The sequence below is a fragment of the Hibiscus syriacus genome, unplaced genomic scaffold (genome assembly GCF_006381635.1).
Source record: "Hibiscus syriacus cultivar Baekdansim isolate YM2019G1 unplaced genomic scaffold, ASM638163v2 tig00111772_pilon, whole genome shotgun sequence".
NCBI lineage: Eukaryota > Viridiplantae > Streptophyta > Magnoliopsida > Malvales > Malvaceae > Hibiscus > Hibiscus syriacus.
Genome location: NW_024063173.1, coordinates 67,381 through 82,290, shown reverse-complemented (window position 1 = coordinate 82,290; position 14,910 = coordinate 67,381). Strand labels below are relative to the sequence as shown.

Sequence of the window (14,910 nt, the reverse complement as noted above, 5' to 3'; positions counted from 1 at the left end):
TGCGATGAGCAGCGCAAAACCAGTTAGCACTCCATTGGCGAATCACTTTAAGCTCTCATCAGAACAGTGCCCCAAGACAGATAAGGAAGCTGAAGATATGGCAAAGGTTCCGTATTCTAATGCTGTTGGCTGCTTGATGTATGCGATGGTATGTACTCGTCCTGATTTAGCTCATGCTGTTAGTCAAGTTTGTAAGTACATGTCTAAACCTGGTAAGCAACATTGGGAAGCAGTCAAGTGGATCTTTCGGTACTTAAAGGGTACTGTGGGACATGGAATTGTTTTTGGGAGTCAGCGGGATAATCCTTTGGTTGTAGGATATGTGGATTCAGACTATGCAGGTGACTTGGATAATAGAAGATCTACGACAGGGTATGTCTTTACTCTTGGTGGAGGGCCTATTTGTTGGAAGTCTATTGTTCAATCTATTGTGGCACTATCTACAACTGAAGCTGAATACATGGCAGCGGTTGAAGCTGCAAAAGAAGCTTTATGGCTTACTGGTTTAGTGAAGGAGTTGGGTGTTCAACAAGGTGGAGTTCAGTTGCTTTGTGATAATCAAAGTGCTATTCACTTGGCTAAGAATCAGGTGTATCGTGCTAGAACTAAACATATTGATGTAAGGTTCCACAAGATCAGAGAGTTGGTTGCATCTGGAGAGGTTTTGTTTCAGAAGGTACATACTGATGAAAATGCCGCTGATATGTTCACTAAGCCAGTTACGACAGACAAGTTCAAGCATTGCTTGGACTTGTTGAATGTTTCGAGTTGTTAAAGAATCAAGGTAACCCAACCCACATTGAATTTTCAAGAGGCAGGATATTCGCCAAGGTGGAGATTTGTTAGGTATGGCTCATAAATATACCAGTAAAGAGGACAGGAGATGGAGTGAGTGAAGCGAACATCAACTGTCCTTACAAAGAAAGTCTTGTTGTGGGGTTACAAATAATGTGGGTTGGGGGTGCGGGGGCGCAGGCCCCGCGGTACGGTACAGGGTTAATTTTGTAATTATGTACCAGGGTTTTCTATTATAAATAGAGATGTAACCTAGACCTAAAATATCATTGAATAAAATTCTAGCGCCGCCTAGGCACCGAGGACGTAAGCACATTGCCGAACCTCGTAAAATTCTCGTGTTCTTTCGTTTTCTTTACCCATTTTCGTCAACAATATATATATAATTTTGTTCACCAAATGAACATAATAGTACTCAAGCTCTATTATACTTAGAAATCAAGTAAATTCTTTGTTAAAAAAATCAAGTAAATTATTGTTTTCAATCATGAATTTAATGAGTCTATATTTATCAACTGAGGTTGGTTGAAGTGGTAACCAGCTTGATATCGTTTAAGTAAGATATCGAGTTTGAGTTCTTGTGTATGTAGAAAATCCATGCCGAGAGACTCACCCACCAAAGTCAGACGTGCGATGCGGATCGGTTCAGATTAGTCAAGGCGAAACCTTAGAACCAGGAGGGCAACAAAAAAATGAGTCTATATTTAAAAATGATATAATGATAAAAGTACCCCCAAGGTTTGTCTAAATAGTCAGTTTGGCATCTATTCTCTCTTCTTCTTTTTTTAACACTTTAACCTAAACATTTCAAATTTTTTTGTCAAAATATCCCTCTTAGAAAAAAAAACCGTTTGTTAAAATAACTTTCAAATACTTTTATAAATAATTTGACCTAATTCAGAGTACTATCTGCCCATGTCATAGTAATTAAGTATAATAAAGAGTATCTAACTACAAACCATCCATCTTAATTATAAACTTTTAAAAAAATTGCCCATCTCATAGTAATTAAGTATAATAAATAGTATCCAACTACAAACTATCCATCTCAATTATAAATTTTTAAAAATATTACATTTATAAGAAATTAAACTTTACCTAATTCAAACTAGTTAAAAGAAGCAAACTTATGATTATTTGGGAGGGAACATGGTTTCTCATCGTATCACCATAAGCTAAAAAATTAACGTTGACGTGTCACCCATTGTTAAAAATCATACCTATCGTTATGTATTGGTTTCATTTTAGTCACCCACTATTTTAACGTTGATGTGTCATCATAAGCTAATGTCATATTATCATTGAATTTTTTTAAAAAAATCATGTCAATAGTTTTATTACTTTTAAACAACAGGTGACCAGAATGAAACTTGAAACCAAAATATAACGTTATATATTATTTTAAAAAAGTAATCATAATTGGGTGACCAAAGCTAAATAAAAGTGATTGTTAGGGGTACTAAACGTGTAGTTTATCTTACTTTTTTTTAAAAAAAAAGGTAAAATTCAGAAATAGTCCTTTAATTATAAAATATTTTTTCTTGAATCTCCCAACTATAAAAAGCTACAAAATGACCACTCAACTTAAAAACAAACAAGTTCACAATGATAAATAAGATTTTAAGGATTAAATTGATATAATATTTAAATACATAATTATTTTTTAGAATTAGAATTAAATTAGAACAAAGTATAAAAGTTGATGACTAATTTTTTATTATGTTAATTCTATTGATTGTCGTATTATATATCATCAAATTTTTAACGATGACATACTAATTCTGAATTAAAGGAATTGATGCAAAGTCTTTATAAAAGAATCCTCAATTCTCAATTGATCACCTCATTCCCTTTCCTTCCTATCATGTTTAACATGGAACTTGTTGAGTTTTGTTTGGTTACTTTTCTTCTTTAATCTTTGCTATCCTCAAGCTCTTGGATCAAACAAGACATTAAAACATGAATCTCCCACCAGGTCCACCAACTCTTCCAATTGTATGCCATCTCCATCTCCTCAAGGAACTCTTCAACCAATCCCTCTTCTCTCTCTCGCAAAAACACGGTCCGATCTTCTTCCTCCGACTCGGTTCACGTCTTGCGATCGTTGTGTCATCCCCGTCGGCCGTCGAGAAATGCTTCACCAAAAACGATATCATTTTTGCAAACCGTCCTTTCTTCTGGGTCGGCAAGTATATCGGTTATGATTACACCACCCTCGGCTCATCCCCTTACTGCGACCATCGGCAAAACCTTACACGTATTTGCAAACTCGAGATCTTCTCCTCCAGTCGTTTGAACTCGTCTTCGAGTATTCGGAGGGACGAAATCAAGAATTTCTTGCGAAAATTGCATTTCGCTTCGAGCGATGACCGTTTCGTTAAGGTCGTGTTGAAACCAATGGTGTCGAAGCTAGCGTTTAACATAACAATGAGGATGATTGCAGGCAAACGGTACAATGGTGACAAGATCCACCAAATGTTGGAAAATTTTTTATCGTTTTTACAGTGGATTGATTTCGGAGGACATAAGAAGAGAGTGGTGAAATTAACGAGAGAAATAGATGGCTTGTTGCAGGGTTTGATCGATGAGCATCGAAGGAATAAAGATGTTGTCGACAAGGAGAATACAATGATCAGTCATTTGCTTTGTTTGCAAGAATCACAAGCTCAGTATTATACTGATGAAATTATCAAAGGCATAATCCAGGTGACGAAGTTGCTCCTTTAATTCATAGCAATAGTAATTAATATTTGAAAATAGATTATCTAAAAACAAAAATACTTTAAAAAAATAATTTTCAAAAACTATTTCATAATATTAGGATGATAGTATACAAAATCATTTTTCGCTAATTGATATATTTTTAAAAAATTATTCATTATAAATATGAAATATAATAAATAATATTAATAATTATAAAAAAACTTAATATTATTATTTTAAAATATTACAAAAATTTAGTCAATATTAATTATGAAAAAAATATTATCACTTATATAAATTAATTTTTTTCCTAAAAGTTTTAAATTGAACATGTCAATAGCATAGGGACGTTCTCTCGATATTCTGTTAAAGAAAAATACTTATTTATATTGGTTTGTCTCACTTAACCGAACAATTTAATTCAGTACGACCATTAATGAATCTAACAATTAATGCCTTTTCTGCTGCTATTATCATGCAGAATATGCTACTCGGAGGGACCGCAAAAGAGTAAAACGGAGCTAGACTTCCATGTTGGTCATGGCAGACTGCTAGACGAATCGGATCTCCCGAAACTACGATATTTACAGAACGTAATGTCCGAGACCCTCCGATTGAACCCAGCGGTACCTCTACTCATTCCCCATGTCTCATCGGATCGTTGTAACATATTAGGGTATGACATTCCCAAAGACACGATGTTGCTGGTGAATGCGTGGGCGATTCAAAGGGATCCGAAGGTATGGGATGAAGCGCCGAGGTTTAAACCGCAGCGATTCGAGAACGGCCGGATCGAAGGTTGTAAGATGATGCCGTTCGGGTTAGGGAGGAGGTCTTGCCCTGGAATGGATTTAGGCCAACGGGTTGTTGGCCTGGCTTTAGGGTCAATCATTCAATGCTTTGAATTGGAAAGGGTGTGTGTGAAGAAAATTGATATGAGCGAGGGGAAAGGTCTAAATTTACCCAAAACTGAATCTTTGGAGGCCTTATGCAAAGCACGCTACACAGCAAAGAAGTTACTATCAAAAGGTTAAATTATCATTCCAGTCCAATAAGTCTGATTTGTTCAAGTTTGATTCTGAATACTTGAATCAGTTCGACTTATGATCACTTCTATTTGATATATTATTAAAACAGGTAAACGAAAACATGACAAAATTAGGGAGAAATGCATGTTGGGATAAAATTAAAAATTCAGAGATAGTATCAGATTAATTAGGGAAATAAAGATGTTTCTACAGTAATTGATAAAGTCGTCGGTTGATGAGGACAACTTTGACAAAGTCGTCAATAGATGCTTGCGACTCTGCTTCATTTTTTTTATACTTTTGTACCAAATTATAAAGAAATGAAAGTGAAGGAATGAAATAAATTTAGATCGTTAATTCCACAAAACCTTTTAATTATGCCACAAGATTTAGGTATTATTTAGTTTATTCCTCTCAATGCCAAATTTAAATTCAATCAGCTCCTCCCATCTTTGCATTTCTTCCAATTAAATTTCAAATCCAAAAATCATCGTTTCCAAAATTAGATTTATCTAGACAAAACTTCTAGACCGAATTCCAAAGTGTTACTGTTAGATAACATGCAACTTAAAATGGTTTCAAATTTAAATGTATTATAATGATGACGCATGTAATAATATGATAAGGTTGATAGCTAACACAATAATATGCCATGTCCCCCTCTCTTGTACAAAATATTCACACAATATTTTACTTAAAATAAAACATAATCAAAGCACTAATCTTCATGAACTCATGTTTATTTGATCCAAATATCAATACTAAATAACTATTATTTTCTCACAAGGATTTAGCATATCAGAGTCCTAGAGCATTGCAAAACACCTGATGCTCTTGTTAATTCTCTAACTGATTTGGCATTCACAACCTTAAAACTCTGCTCTGGGTTATAATTAGGCTTTGCCCCTCCTACACCTGTTTGCTTATTGAAAGACGCTCCATTTTTTAAAAGATCACCTACTGAATAGAATTTCCATAAAGCTTTATCTGTCTTCTCGCCTTTTCTCCAAATCACCTATTTAAAAAAATAATTTGGATTCAACATTTCTGAGCCAAATAATTGATGGTATAGTGCTAAAGATTACTTCTTTGTTGTCTGCATTTGGTGCTACGAAAATGTTGGCTTCGCTCTTAATGCTAGGGCTCGAGCTTCCACCAATGGCATATTGTTCCCATCCTTGGTAGAAATTGTTAGCTACATGCGCATATCCATGGCGAACTCTGCAATGTAGTTAATATAATAGTCATCTGGTTGTTCTGAATTAAAACATTGAGCTAAGTCATTTTTACCTTGGCATTCTTTGGTTGCAGTTAGGCCCAAAATGGTTAAAGACGACAGTGACCTTCATGTTTCTATCTCTCAAATGGCCATCATCATGCCCAAGAAGCATAACTTTGTCCTGGTTTCTGAACCAGTTGTTAGATATGGTAACATCGGTGGAACCTCGAGTGACATCAAGGAGACCATCTTGGCATTCATACAATGTGTTGTGATCAATCCACACTTTCCTTGCAGTGACCAATCTTATAGCATCTCCATCCATTTGACCTAATGGGATCACCTTTGAGTCCGGACCCATAACAGTGCTAGGTGGGTGGGACTTGCAATGGTGGATCCGTACTCCGTGAATGATTATATCGGTCGCCTTATAAACCACAAGACAACCGACACCGGTTATGTGGATGTCGACACCACGACCGTCGATAGCGGTAAAACTACTTAAGAGAAGTGGTCTTTGGAGTATGATTTGCATGTTGTTTTTGAAAGTGATCCATACTTTGCCTTTGATCATTGTAGTCCCATAACGAAGGGTTCCTTGTTTAGGATTTAAAGGTCATCGGAAGGATCAATGACCTTATATTTTATGACATCCTTACCAATATTGTTGGTCATTTTACCAACGTAACCAACAGAACATTTGGCAAGTTGTTGTGGTTGACTCCGCCAAAAAGGGTTCCCTCTCCAACATTTATCGATCACATTCATCTTAACCAGAATGGCATCAGAACTCGCCATTTGAAAGACCATAAAAAAGATCATCGTAATGCACCACAATAACATTGTAGCCATTGTTGAATTCCTTTTTTTAGTCTTGCGTAGAATAATGAGAGATTGTTGATGGATTTATACAAAAAAAGATGTCCAATTTTAGAGTAAGAATGGGTGTGATTTAGTTCAATATGGTTATGAAGTTAAAAAAAAAGGTTTTCTTTAATGTTATGATTAGAAAGGAGGAGGTTAATTGTTGTTGGTTTTATCTTAATATAGGCACTAGTTGGGCTAAATTTTGTTAGAAACTAATTTCAAATTATTTTAGAAAAAGTATAGTGCAAAATTATTTACTACTTGTCAACTGGGCACCGCAAGAGGAGGTCTTGAACCATCCGGCCGTCGGCGGGTTCTTGACACATAGCGGATGGAACTCGACTTTGGATAGCATCGTTGTCGGGGTGCCCATATTTGTTTGCCTTACTTTGCCGATCAACAAGTGAATAGTTTGTGAGTGAGGTGTGGAAGATTGGGTTGGACATGAAGGATGTGTGTGATAGGAAGATAGCGGAGAAAATGGCGAACGATGTGATGGTGGATCGAAAGGAGGAGTTTGATTTCAGACACAATTGTTCGAGTTAATTGATAATGTACACGCTCTGCATACACAATTACTTGAATCTAAGACCTTTAAGAAGATCATCCTCTTTTACCATTGAAAACACTTTATGGGTTCACTTTTTTACCAGAATTTGTTACTTCTTGCTTTCTAATACACAAGGGTTATTAGCTTGAAATAAACCAATATTCTTTTATTTTCTTTCCAACTCTAATTTTTTTTCATATCTTATATCATTGTGATTAAAACTTATAAATTTAATTGATTATCATCGATAATCTAATAATCAATCTCTTCTATCTCATTCTATTTCCTCTTTCATATTCTATTTCCTCATATCATCTTTGAATCAGCATGACATTATAAATTGGGTAAACGTAACTAAATTCCTAAAGCTCAATTGACTAGAGCTTGGTAGGCTTATTCAATCATTTCTAATGAAAGAAATACAAATTCAACTTAAATTAACTTTTCAAAGAGTTTGAAAAGTAAGTGATTCTAAGGACAAAATGTGATGAATCAAGTCATCCAATGATTGTCTCGAAGAACCACTTCGACTTAGGCATAGATTCAATTTTTCCTTCAAATGCAACATTCTCTCCCTTATATTTTCCCCTTCCTCCTCCACCATCAACCTTTGATTGTCCTCTCAATCTCCCCTCTCTCAATCCCTTTCTCCAATTGCAAACCAATCCCCCAAATCTCACTCACATATCTTGCATTGACCCTTTGGTCAGTGAAGCAAGGCATGCAAAGCATTGGGACCCCTTCACATATACTCTCCAAAGTTGAATTCCAACCATTGTGAGTCCAAAAAGCTCCCACAGATGGATGCGCCAACACTTGTTGTTGGGGAGCCCATTTAACTATATGTCCCCTTCCACCCAATGCTTCCAAGAACCCGTTTGGCAATGGTTCGAGCCCGTCCGAACCATCGATTAAACCGGTCCGAACCACCCATAAGAATGGTTGGTTACTATTAGCTAAGCCCCAAGCTATCTCCAAAAAGTGGGTTTCACTTATTGTGGCTAAACTTCCAAACCCAACGTAGATAACTGATCTAGGGACTTGCTTATCTAACCATGGAATACAAGTTCCATCATGTGTTGATGAACCACTTGAAGTGGGTGCAAAGCGTTTATGAAATGGACCAATTGGGAAAAGTGGAACCCCAAGCTGTTGGTGAAGTGTTTCCAAGGAAGTTCTTTCTAATTCTTGGAAAGTGTTCCAAATCATCCCAAAAGATGATTTGCTTTGATTCACCATTGAAGTCACCACCTTGTAAAGATCTTGCGGGTCGTTTGTGTGGATCGATGGGAGGTCTTTAACTCTTAATGGTGGAAGCTCAACCACTGGCTCCTCTAGTTTAGAATCTGCCGTAAACAAGATTAAATGTTAATGTCATACCAATAAGTTTATCTGTCAACCTAATCATTAACTTAACGCCAGATACAAGTTTAAATCTAACGTGAAACGTATTTAAAATGTATGAACGAATTATAAGCATGTGTATACCTACTGCATGGGCTAGTTTATGATAGTTTCTATATGTCTGGTGCAATTAACTCTCCAAGTGTGTATATGTAGGAGATGGATCTCTTTACATGAGTGTAAAACTAACTTTAATTTTACTCATTTCTATAATTATTGTACTATTTATATTTTAACAATCAGATCATTAAATTTGTCAATATAATTGTATTTGTAATGTAGGTAGATTTTTAAATCGATTCAATATATCTATTATATCGACCTAAATATTATATTTATTTATACATGTTTAATGATTTAGAGGTTGTGAAAGTACCTAAAACTACTTTAGTTTTACACTCACATAAATGGATCCCTTATGGTAATATATATTGGATAGTAACAAAAGGCACAATCATACCTTGTAATGGAAGGTACCCTTTTTCCCAAAGAAGGGGAAAAGCAGTGAAAACACAAAAGGAAGAGGCAGCACCAGTCCGCACACTAACCTAGGAAGCTTAAGTTCATTTGCAACATCTTGAGTGAAGTAAAGAATAGCATCAGAAATCAAGCAAGCAATCGGCTCCTCCGAAGTGTCCGACAACAAATCCACCAAGCAATCGCGGAAAGGCGGTCCGCATTTCGTGTTGAGCATCGAAAGGAAAGCAATGAGATCGGTTTTGCAGCAAGTCCGATGACCTTTGGGTAGGTTTTCGGAGATGAAACGGAAAGTGAAGTGAGGGTGGTTCGAAGGGTCGGGAGAGTTGAAGGTGGTGTGGATTATGATGATTGAGAAGCCTCTCGAATGGAGAATATTTGCAAGGTCCAACATGGGATTAATGTGGCCTTGCAATGGTAAGGGAAATAGCACCAATCTTCGGCCTTTCCTTTGCTCCATTCCTATGTACGTTTCAACTTGTCTACGATAAATCACTTATAAAGAGAAATGCAGGTTCGGACGAAATTAAATAATTAATGAAGACAAATGCATTAATATTGGACCTAGAGTTGTCCTTTTAATTGCTTTCCCATTGTGTTTTATTATATCAATTGGCACATGACTTGGGGCATCTAAACTTTATCAGACTTGTATCAACGACATTCAAGACAATTTTTCCTTATGAAATACTCAAGATCTAGTATCTAATTATCTTTAATTATCGTATTAATTTGAGTTTAATCAAGTTTAAAATCTATCTTTGAACAGATCCCTTAAATAAGGTCAAGAGTTTGAATCATGGCGATTGCGACTGAAGTAAATTGGGTTAGGAGGGTAGTCCTCGCCTCTACAATACCCGATCCGGATTAGTAGATCAATATCGGATATCGGTCGTTATACAAAAAAAATTGTCATGATATTCTCAATTTCATATTGTTTTATATGAATTTTTAAAATGTTATATAATCTTCTAAACATGCATTCATTAAGTGATTGAAGATAATGCTTATACATATGCATTGATATTGTCGTTTTGTCAACTTGTGCATTGTCTTTGACATGTATTGTGAGCGTTTTTTTTATAAATAAAAAATCATATAATTTTAAGTTTTTTATCCATTATTCTCATTTATTTTATTTTGATCTTGAATGACATCAGCGAAAAAATCGTCCATATAATATATCACGTTACTAAAAGCATGCCCTACAAAATACGTCTTCGTTAAAAGATATCCTTTTCTATGCAAGTTTATCCCTATAAACATATACTAAGAATAGAGTTTAGTAGCAAGTTGATTAATCTTAAATCACATTTAGATACTAATTTTTTTGTATTCTTTTTTGGCATAGTAAATTTTTCTCCTTCACTGAATGTGTTTTTTTTAAATGATTTTTTTACATTAAATCTTGATATTTTTTATTTTACGATTCTTTTAAGTTCGTTATATCGTGATGTTATTATTAAATAATTATACAAGTATACTCCATGAATTATAACAAAACCTCATCAGAAAGTACCGAGAATCAAAAGCAGCAATTTAAAAATACACAACACGAATCAATTTAAATAATAGAGATACATTGATCATACATATTGAGAGTGGATCCGACATACGAGTTCGACTTTGGGTTATATTCCAATGTACAACGATTTAGTACATCTCCATCCTAAATAATCTGTCAATGACATTAATAGTTAAAGTAAATATTATTCTCCTTATAATCTTAAGTTCCAGTATTTTATCTGTGGAATATATATTGTTGATTAATTAAAAATGTTATAAACAGATACGTATTATCGTATAATCATCCTAGTTCATGAGATAAGGCATGCAAATCATAGTGACCCTTTGCATGTACTCCTCGAAGTTTAAATCCAACCATTGTGAGTCCAAAAAGAACTCTCACAGATGGATAAGCCTAGACTTGTTGAGGAACCCATTTAACCCAACTCCATTAACCCATTAGGCAATGGCTCAGCTAACTCCCCAAGGCATCCCCAAAAATTGGGTTTCACCTATTGCTGACTAACTTGATCTGTCTCTTTAGATAAAAACTAGTAATATCGTACAAATACTATTATTCGAATCGAATTTTTATAAACCAAAATTAAATCGAATCAAATTTTTGAATTTGAACTTAGAGATCAATCAATTAGCTCAGAGACTTGTTTTTGGTTTAACTATTAGTATATGATATATTAATCGATTACTCTAGATCAGATACTATAGAAGCCTATTAAGGGACAATCATTCCAACCCAATTTTTTTTCATTCATAATGCCAAGATTCGAATATTGATCTTACATAAGAGGTCTAATATCTTATCTCACTAAAGTAACAGATTATTGATAACATAAAGACTTAGTTTTTGAATAGAAAAAACCCTAAAAGAAATGTACCCTAAAAGATTTTGAGCACACCATGTGTTGACAATTCCATTGAATTTCCCATGCTTTGAATCTTCCATAGCCATTGTTTTCGAATCAATTTTCTAAATGTATCTATTTATAAAGTAAACAAAAGGGGTTTTCTTTTTCAATCTTGTAAGAATCAATAGGACCATTGAACTTGAATTTTGAAATTGAGATCTCAAGTTTTGGCACTACTCTTCAACCACTCTCACTATTATTTTAATGGATGGAAATTATATTATTAAGCCTCTCTTTCTATAATCAATTCTTTCAAATTCAATCTCAAACATTTCTAAAAAATGGTCTAATAATGATTTTGAAGTCTTTAGTATGCTACAATTTAATATTCAATCCTTCTACTTTATAAATTAAGTTGATTCATCTATTTTTTATAATGTTATAAATAGATATAAATTAACAGCGTTGTTAATTTCTATTGTTAATGTAATTATATGAAAATTATTCTTTAGAAAAGAACATAACATTTAAATTAATTATTGGTTAATATAGTTGTTAGGTTTTCATATAGTTTTGATTGTGAGATCAAGTCATAATAAAAAGATTCATGATATTACTAATTTCGATTGGTTTTAGTGTGATAAGACTTTAGATCTCCTTAAACAGTGTTTAATTTTCGATGAATGGAGTGTGATAGGACTTGATGGGCTTATTCAAACCATTTTTTCTAATGAAAATAAAATAATTTTAACTTACAAAATTTTTCTATATATAAATTTGGGATGAATACAAGGTAGTATATGTTCAAAGATTCTTAATCATTTGACAATAACACTCGTACTCCTGCATATGTGGAACACAAACTATAACCTCAAAAGATAAAAACAATCTTTTAACCACAAAAATCAAGTTATATAGTGACATTAAACTTACGGGTTATATAGTGATATTTAACTTACGGAACTTTAAATCAAGCTATATAGTTACGTATAACTCAAGTCAATCAATGATAAATGATAATTAACGGGAATGGATTGAGGAGTGATCGCATTCATTAAAAACTTTAATTCTCGTATAATTTAAGTATTTTTTATATTTTCTATGATGCTTTAATTTCACACTCTCTGAAATTTTGAAATTTTATATCCATTAAATTTTTAATATAATCTTTTAAATTTGTATTTCATGAAATAAAATATTGTGTTTGTATCTAATGATCAACGTGACGGCCTATAAAGTTTTTTCCCCCCTCTCGATTAGACAAGATTGGACCGTTCGAGTGAATCAAACATATGTGAGTAGCATAACTATTTATGGAAAGATTTTGTATTTGAACTTATTGGTCATAATTTATCTAAAGGTGAACCACCACACCCTAAGGAAATGTACCCAAGATTATGACATTTATGAGGGCCACATCTTTGTTTATTGGAAAAGATTTTGAGCACACCATGTGTTGACATCTCCCTTAATCTTTCATGCTTTTAATCTTTGATAGCAATGGGACCATTGAACCTGAAAATTTTGAAATTAGGATCTCAATTCATGGCACTGCTCTTCAACCACTCTCACTATATATTTTAATGGCTCGAAAATAGATAATTGAATCTCACTCTTTTTCTTTTTTTTTTTGAACAGAGATATACATTGTAATTGAAGAGAAACAATACAAAGTACTTCACATCCAAATGCCTCGTTAAAAAACCTCCCTAAACCTATCTGGAGGAAAAAGAGTGCGCTTTGGAGTGAACAAGCTAGAAGCACGACTCAACAGTAGTAAATTAATCAAACATACACCCAAGGGATACAAGACAAAACATTTGCAAAATACCCATAATAGTTCCATACCAGCAACCAGGACCCCTCCACGGCCATCTGTAGGACGCAAGTATCCCGCGCGATTATCCGAAAAAAAGAAATACCACAGAAACCGGTCCCCAAGCAAGGATAAAACGAAACCATCCGCAGGTAAGCAGCTGAATCACGCCAAACATTAGCCTCGCCTAGCACCTCCAAAAACCCATCGAAACATAACCAGTTCCTGCAATCTCCGAAAACTACCACTGGTGCATAGTCCACAACATCCACACAGTATAAACTATTCAAAAAACAGCCCACCCCTCATTGACCAACGCAATAACGAACCAAAACCACCAAGGAAACAAGACTGCCAAATCCAGTACACTAATATACTAGTAACATCATGAACTGAATTAACAATTATGATTAATGAGCCTTGTATTTAACGAATCATCTTGAAGAAATTTAAAGTACTGCAGCTCAGCTGACTCCTTGATTATCTGCAATAAATGTGGAAACAAAGCAGCACTAAAACAGGAGTCCTGGAAACGTTTAGTCAGTAAAATCAGAATGAAAAATGTCTATCCCATAACACCGCCCCAGATTACATCATCGAACACCAAGGACAATGGCTTCCGGATTAGAAACAAACTCATTACCATTGGAATCACCTCGGCCATAAGTAATTCGCCCGCACCCCTATCTGGACCATAGCTTTATAAATATATGATCTATCGAAAAGAAACTCCATTGAATCTGGTTTTATTTCTGCACAACCAAATTGTCCAACTTAAACCAAAAAACCAATTTGCCATAGACCCCGAACATTCCTTCGTATTCTCTGTGAAACCATGCATGTAATAATTGTTTAATTGTCTTTGGGAGGACCAAATTAACTTTCCAAACACTGCACCAACGTTGCCATACTTCCCAAATAACATAACAATGACACATAACATGGTCAATTGTTTCCAGCTCACTTTTGCAAAACATACACAAGATTGATCACCACAGTTAACTCTTCTCTTTTCCAACTCAGACATGACCAGCAATCTTTGATGGACTGCTTTCCACACAAAACCGAGACCTTCATTGGAACAAATTTAATCCAAACCAATCTCCAAATTGGGTCTTCAATATTGCCGTGGGAAGCCATTTTATGCAATAAGATTTCGGTTTGTAACACCCATCCCTTGATCCATTCCATATTAACCTGTCAATACCTTGAACTATACCAACTGCTCTGTTCAAAACATTCAAGAAATCATACCAAATTGGCTTTTCCCACTCAAAGAAAGCTCTTCTCAGCTCAATCCTCAATTCCCACACACCATGAGTCCAACTTCCGAACTCACTAATTTTTCCACATTTTTTTTTTTGCTATGCTAAATATTCTCGGGAAGGCGATTTTCAAAGATCTCTTTTCTGTCCAATAATCTGTCCAGAACTGAATGTTATTCCCATCCCCCATTATACATCTCAACTCTTTAAAGAACATGACTCGTTAAGCCCAGATAGATTAACAATATTACGCCATATCCAAGAACATTTATTAATTTTAACATCTTTAGGAATGATCGAATCCATATCGTAATTATATTTTGCAACAACGACCTTCCGCCATAAGCTGTCCTTTTCCACACTAAACCTCCAAATCCATTTATTTAGCAAAGCATGGTTTCTAATTTTGACATC

At 34.6% G+C, this 14,910-nt stretch overlaps 1 protein-coding gene and 2 pseudogenes across 1 annotated transcript; 1 reads left to right on the top strand and 2 right to left on the bottom strand.

Moving 5' to 3' along the window:
* The first annotated feature begins 2,668 nt into the window (after positions 1–2,668).
* On the top strand, positions 2,669–4,532 carry LOC120170055 (annotated as a pseudogene).
* Positions 4,533–5,239: 707 nt separating this feature from the next.
* LOC120170148 lies at positions 5,240–6,615 on the bottom strand (annotated as a pseudogene).
* Positions 6,616–7,456: 841 nt separating this feature from the next.
* On the bottom strand, positions 7,457–9,504 carry LOC120170140 (UDP-glycosyltransferase 76F1-like). The gene is given in 4 exon segments (XM_039178147.1): positions 7,457–7,774; positions 7,777–8,508; positions 9,027–9,107; positions 9,110–9,504. Coding segments are annotated over 4 exon segments (1,374 nt in total). The 5' UTR covers position 9,504; the 3' UTR covers positions 7,457–7,607.
* Between the last annotated feature and the right edge of the window lie 5,406 nt (positions 9,505–14,910).